Source organism: Oncorhynchus masou, chromosome 6 (assembly GCF_036934945.1).
Source record: "Oncorhynchus masou masou isolate Uvic2021 chromosome 6, UVic_Omas_1.1, whole genome shotgun sequence".
Classification (NCBI taxonomy): domain Eukaryota; kingdom Metazoa; phylum Chordata; class Actinopteri; order Salmoniformes; family Salmonidae; genus Oncorhynchus; species Oncorhynchus masou.
Genome location: NC_088217.1, coordinates 50,273,103 through 50,280,263, shown reverse-complemented (window position 1 = coordinate 50,280,263; position 7,161 = coordinate 50,273,103). Strand labels below are relative to the sequence as shown.

The window sequence follows — 7,161 nt, the reverse complement described above, 5'->3', positions numbered from 1 at the left end:
CACACACACACACACACACACACACACACACACACACACACACACACACACACACACACCCTTCATCTCTTTCACTTCATACACTCTTCTGGGCTCATCTTTCAACCCCTCTCGTGCTTTTTGTCAACACTTTGCTTAAATTAGCCTCAACACCTCAATTAACTATTCATCAGGTCTCGGGATCTGATCTGTATTAATCTCACTGGTGTATGGAGACCAGCCATTGAGTGGAAACTGTCACTGATTGACAGTAGCCTTGCAGTCCTGTCCTTGATGGCAGTTTTAGCAAATCCTCTCTCAATAATGTTTATAACATCTGAAAAGAGTGTCATGAAATGATCCAGGGTCACTTGGTTTGTCATGCACAACGACAGAGGAGCTTCTGTGTTTAAAATGTGATGCGTTGGTGGTATTTACTAGAAATCTTTCACTAATTGCTAGGACTATCAAATGAGGTCACAGACAAGATGCACATACTCGCAAAGAACAACTTAACGACATCCAACCACAAACAGATGATCAAAACGTGAAGGCAAGTGCACACATGCCCATTCTTAAACCTGCATACACACATAGACCAAAAGTCCAATGTCCTTGAGGGGTGCAGGGGGATTTCTTGACCATCTATCACTGCAGTTGCTATTCTGAGCCCCAACGCATTCCAACTATCAGCACAGACACATACTTTCCATCAGCCAGTCACACACACGCACGTTTTGTTCTTCTATCCTCATGGGGACCTAAAATGTATTTCCATTCAAAATCCTAGTTTCCCTAACCCCTGACCCAAACCCTAAACCCTTATTTTAACCCTAAACTAACCCTAAACTAAAAATACCCTTTGTCATCATGGGGACGTGGGAAATGTCCCCAAGAGGTAGAATTTTCCTTGTTTTACTATCCTTGTACGGACTTTTACACACACATACACATACACATACACATATTTTGTCATATTACTGAGAGTTGCTGAGAGGATAGTATTGAGTGACCAGCTACTAAGGATCAGTGTTGTAGGACTCGAGATCTCAAGTCCAGTCTCGAGACCACATATTGAGTGTCTCGGGCTTGTCTCGGTGTCGGATACATTTGTACTTGGTCTTATATCTGACTCGGACAGTGAGGACACATCACGTCTTCCTGAAACCAGTGGAGAGAAAAAACTAAATTATCATCTTCCATTCAGTCAGCTCATAAAACTGCTTCCCCAGGTCAAATATATACACTTATTGAAAGATGAATCTATTGCAGACATGTTTGCGCAGTGGTGAACCTATAGGCCTTCAGTGTGTGACAGGTTGGTGATACTGAAAGGACAGCAACCATAATACCAGCTCACTCATGTAGGAGAATGCACTTGTTGTAAAACCCAAAGGGCCAGTGGTGCAGTGGAGGGTATAGGCAGGTATACACTGTATACCCAATTGGTTTTCAGTGGGCACTTCTTAATCCCTACGGGTGTTTCTCAAAATAGTGTAGTAGAGGCAGTGGCAACCCATCATTCGGGGCAGAGATCATTTTGCATGTTATTTTGGCATTAATACGTGTCACATATCAGTTTGCAAACAATATTTTTAAAAATGTAATAGTAATTGAGCTAATAAAGCCACATACAAACTTGGTCTTTTTTTGCTTTCTTGAGTAAGGGAGCTCCAAAATGCAGGTGTTTTAGCCTAGCTCAGTGCTTTCTGTGGGGGTGGGGCAGCCAGAGGAAAATACAGAGCGTAGGGGTTGGTAATGTTCTCTAGTTGCGCCGTGATTGGCTCAGTGTTCTGTCAGTCATGGGGACACTTAGTCACCACAAAATCTACGGGTAGAGCTAACAAATTTTAGCCCCTTAGGTGATACCATAGAGTTACATTAGAAGTGTCCATCTAAGAAGGCTCAAGGTCATTCGCCACAGATAAAATGACGTCAAATCACGTTATATCTACCGTGATTTGATTGGACTGATCATGTCAACATCATATTTTCAAAATCTAATCTAGCAAACTAGCAGTCATCATCATGAATCAAGTTGACAATCTACTGGCAAATCCTTTTCAATCCTTGTCATATGAAGAGAAATAATGAAGAGAAATTAATAATAAAACGTATCAGTGCTGACCGGCCATTGGACATCAACATTACACAACAAGTTTGAAATAAAAAAATCAACAATGAGTGGTTTGGAAGGAATCAGTGGCTAACTGCAAGCATTGCAAAGCAATCACTAACCTGCTATTCAGTGGAGTGGGTGTGTGGTCCAAGCCTGGGTTTAAGGGTTTCTTTTCCAAGCTTAAAATGATAAAGATTTAACATTGGCCATGCTGTCAATCCAGCATGACTTCTGCCACGCTCAAAACAACTGGAAACTTGGAAATGGGAAATCTCAGACTTTAGTGAGTTAAAGACAACTGAGAACTCTGAAAAAATTAGCTCTGAATAGGAATATAAGTTTTGAACGGTCATCCAACTCGGAATTGCCGAGTGGGGAACCTGGGCCTCTTTCTAGAGCTCTGACCTGAAGATCACTGACGTCATCATGATTCGACCTTGTTTCTTTTCCAAGTTCCCAGTTGAATGCCACTTTGATGACAAAGTTTGATGACAAAATTTGCCCACGAAGGACCGCCGCGCCACCTTCCTGTTCAAGTGAGCACAGCACAACAAGGTAAATCCCAAAATGTATTCAATGCTGCTGCATAAATTATATAATATTCCAAGGAGATATGTATACTGTAGCTAAGAAAGTAATACTAAGTGTATGTTGTGAAGTAAGCTGCTCATTAATGTTTTAATCAAAATTACAGATTGCCTCTTATCCACTTTTTGTCCCATTATGCCATAGTTTGCACATCTCAATTGTCAGTAGAAACCACATTTGTTTAAACAAGTCAGCCATGTCAGCTGTGTTTTTTAAAATGCAGTAAATGAGGTTGAATTAACTGTTTCGCTGTCAGACAAGGCTCCGCTGATATCCAGGTGTAGCAGTGGTCAATTATTGGGACTGCTGTTGAGACTGCATTTAGGACAACTTTATGTGCAGGCCCAAAACAGTTTGTGGCCACCGTTTGTCACCATTACAGTGCAATGAATCTATTGTTTAGTGTTGTGGCTTTGCCGGGCATGCATCTAAAACATTTATTTTTGAGTTTGCCCCACCAAGATTTACATGCTAAAATAACCACTGAGTAGAGGTATTCAACGTATCAATGATGTAGTACAGTAGAGAAATCATGCACAAAGTAGCCTACACAATCGCAAAGCCTGTGAAATATATTCACATATCCGCTGCACACAGCCTAGTTTCAGTGGAACATCATCTGCAGGCAGCAAGAGCATGCAGCTCTCAACTGGTTTTGGTATGAAGCAGCTCACAGCAGAATGACATCAGTAGCAGGTAGGGTAGGAAAGACAATTCAATTTATGATATCTACCAGTAAATGCTAACTAAGGAAACAATGGGTATGCAAACCAGGTATTGAAAAAGTGTATTCTGAAGTGTTGCTTAGGCTATTTATGATGCGCAATTGTCATCATGCGCTGTTTGCAGCGTATACAGTACATACATGGATGGGCCTGGGTGGATCCGGGGAGCCGGGCCCTAATAGGCCCACCCAATCTGAAACAAGATATGAAACAGACAATCATAATATCTGTAAAAATAAAATAAAAATCTAATTCCCAGTTAATGCTACAAAACCAAATGTATAAAAGTTTTTAAAAATAGGTTCTATTTGTCTCAACGTTCCATGACGTACACTAAGGCATTGTTGTTGGCAGAATAGATGGATGCAGTACAATGCATGATTAATATAATTCACCAATACATTTCTTTGTAGTCCAAAAAATATTAGGTTGTAAATCACAGATGGCCTGGTACATTGTTTGCTGCCTCCATTCGGGATGCACTGTTTCAGTTTCAATGACTCAGTATCCTGGACAAAAAACGAAAATGTAACTAAGGATGGGAATGTCAATACAGTAAAACTAGCAAGGGCAATGATCACAAGTCAGTCATAACGTAGCTAATAGGCTAGCGTATCGATTTATGCAGCAAGCTAAAAACACGGAGCCTAACGTTAGCTAGATGGCTAGCTGCTAGGAGGATGTCATATCATGCCATTGGAGGAGTGGGTGAGTGACTGACTTTTCCCCCTCGTGTAGTTTTTCGGTGTCTATACACAGCTAGAGATGCAGATGTCATTTGGTTAGCTAGCAAGAACTTGAGCTACTGTTATCCAGTTAGCATATCTCTTGTGTTCGCAAATTCACTCGGGCTATCTATCACTTTGGCTATCTACTCCGATATCAGAGCACTCTTGTCTGAGTGTGTCAGAGTACAAAAATACTTATCAATTTACGAATGCGCAACACCCACTGAATATGACCAGAGTCAGTAAACGTAGGCAAAAAGTAATAGTTAGTCAAGAACACTCCAGATAACATGTAAACAGCCTAACCAGCTCTGCTACGAGTAAAATAGCCAGAGTGAGCTGTTCCCTCATTTGTGTGTGGATGTAGCTAGCTAGCCAACTTTAGCCAGTTAGCTTGGGTGCTTGGTTGGGACAAGCATGTATGGGCAGGCAAGCTGCAGAAAGATGAGGAGGCTACAGTTCCCCATCGTTTATCAGTGCAATTTTGACAGCCAACTAGCTGAAAAAGTTTATCTAATGTTCCATCTTTATATATTTTTTATTTAACCAGGCAAGTCAGTTAAGAACAAATTCATATTTTCTATGACAACTGAGGAACAGTGGGTTGAATGCCAGGGGTGACAGATTGGTACCTTGTCAGCACGGGGGTTTGAACTTGCAACCTTGCAGTTACTAGTCAAATGCTCTAACCACTAGGCTACCCTGCCACACCAGCTCTGGTTGTCATTGTAAATAAGAATTTGTTCTTAACTGACTTGCCTAGTTAAATAAAGGTGGAATAAAAATAAATAAAAAATACTTGCCTGACTGTTGGCCCATAGGCCTCCTGGAAACAGGCCCAGACATCGGAGTCTAGACACGGCCCTTAAACTACCCAGAGACAACCCAAAAAAGAGCCAGACACCACATCCATATCAGTCAGAAAGTCTCAGATTACTACAATATGACAAATGGCCCAGATAGAGTGTCAGTAGGCCCAGACAAGATGTCCCAAACAAGATGTAAACATCCCAGATGTACATCATGAAATGTCCTGTTGCCTCATGGTCTGTTTCACACATGCACATAGCATGAATGCCTTTCACACAGCTAATGAACAGCTGCACTAACTACTGTGTCATTCTTATTGGAAAACAAATCATGATGACTAATGAATGTTATATTTATTGATTGCACCTCAGGTGCTGAGGTGCAATCAACAGGTTTTGTCATTGGCATCATTAGACAGTGAGTCCAATGAGGACTCCGGTCATATTTTCCATAACCCTTCCGAATGAGAGTTCAATGTAACTTCATATCTCAACTGGATCATATAAACCTTGACAACATGCCAACCATTACAAAGTTGAGTAAAGATGTCAGTCTCTCTTGCAATCCCTTTCATCAGACTGAATGCATCATCTGACCAAACACATGTGGCCTCAGTTTCCCAACACATTGTGAAATGTTTTTTTTTTTGTTCAACTCGATGACATCTCCATTAGCAGCATCCACACAATCAAGGGACTGAACAGCAGAACAACAAACAACATACCAGGCGGTGTCAAAGGAAGGCCTAAAAAATGGACAAAGTCTTCAGCCACCAAGCCAAAGACTGTTCACTCTGCTACCTTAGGGCACACAGTACCAGAGCATCATCTGTCGGACCAGAAGGCTCACAGACAGCTTCTACCCCAAAGCCATTAGACAGCTATATTGTTAATCAAATGGTTACCCGTCTATCTGTATTGACCCTACCTATGCACACTCACAATACTATACACTCGCACACACTACACTGACACTCTCACACAAACTCACACACACTACATGCGCGCGCACACACGCATAACAACACCGCACACACGTGCGTGCGGCTGCTGTTCGGTCTTTTACTGTTATTATTATCTATCCTGATGCCTAGTCACTTTACACTGCCTTTATGTACATATCTACCTCAAATACCTTGTACCCCTGCACAGTGATATGGTACTTCCTGTATATAGCTTCATTCTTGTGTATTTTATTGAGTTACTATTTTTAACTCTGCATCATTGGGAAGGGCCTGTAAGTAAGCCTTTCAAGGTAAAGTGTACACCTGTTGTATTCGGCGCATGTGACAAATAAAATTTGATTTGATTTTTGGGTTAACTCTCACACACATCTTCACAACTACACACATCCTGATACAAACACACAGTTAGAACAATTTAATCACATAATAGGTTAAATAATTAAAGTTATCAATTTAATATAAATCTTATGTCAACTCTGCCTGACCAAGATCCCTCCTGTCCTGCCAAGATCCCTCCCTCCTGCCCAACCGCTGTCCCCTGGGTTACTCACCATCCTGGATCCGCACCTTGATGAGGCGGACAGCTCCACCCCTTGCTCTGGCCAAGAACTCCCTTAGTTCCGGCGTCACAACAAGAACCAGAAACATTGTGGGTCAGCAAGAAGTCTGTCCCACCCTCCGGGTGCTGTAGGGGAGAGGGGTTGAGAGACGGTAGAGCCAAGCCAAGTCCCAGAGCGGACAGTGGAGATTCAGCCCAGACAAAGAGAGACACAATGGGATAACCTGTGGCAATAAAACCGCTGATAAAGTCTGTGTGACGAAGCGCTGGTCTAAGTGTCTGAAATCGCTGCGTGAGTGTATGAGGTCTTTGAGTGAGTGGGACAGTATGAGAGGGGGACACAGCTCGAGTAACTGGGGCAGGATCATGTGCGTTCAGAGAGGGAACCTGATCCCCTCTCTCCCAAATTTAGCTGCCACTGACTGTCCAGCCTTGGGTGTCTGCCTCCCCACCCCCACCCCACCATGGTCTGCTTGAGAGACAGAAAAGTGACACGAGAACCTTATAATCAAACTCACCTGAGCCCCTGACCCAGTGACATTTCTGTTAAAGGGTTTTCAACTATGTTTAAATGTGATTTGGTACACTGGAGAGAAGTGGTTGGAGGACTGAGGATTCACATGACAAAGACTGACAAAGATATGTCTTTGGTGGACATGTATGGTATGTTTATGGCACACTGTCACAAG

The 7,161-nt window shown here is 42.3% G+C and overlaps 1 protein-coding gene across 1 annotated transcript in view; it reads right to left on the bottom strand.

The window, feature by feature from the left end:
* The window catches only part of LOC135542216 (twinfilin-2), a 12,840-nt gene extending 6,057 nt beyond the window's left edge, over positions 1-6,783 (bottom strand). Inside the window, exon 1 of the mRNA XM_064969014.1 lies at positions 6,465-6,783. Coding sequence (XP_064825086.1) covers positions 6,465-6,561 — 97 coding nt within the window. The 5' untranslated portion in view covers positions 6,562-6,783. The remainder of the gene's footprint in view (positions 1-6,464) is intronic.
* Positions 6,784-7,161: the final 378 nt, after the last annotated feature.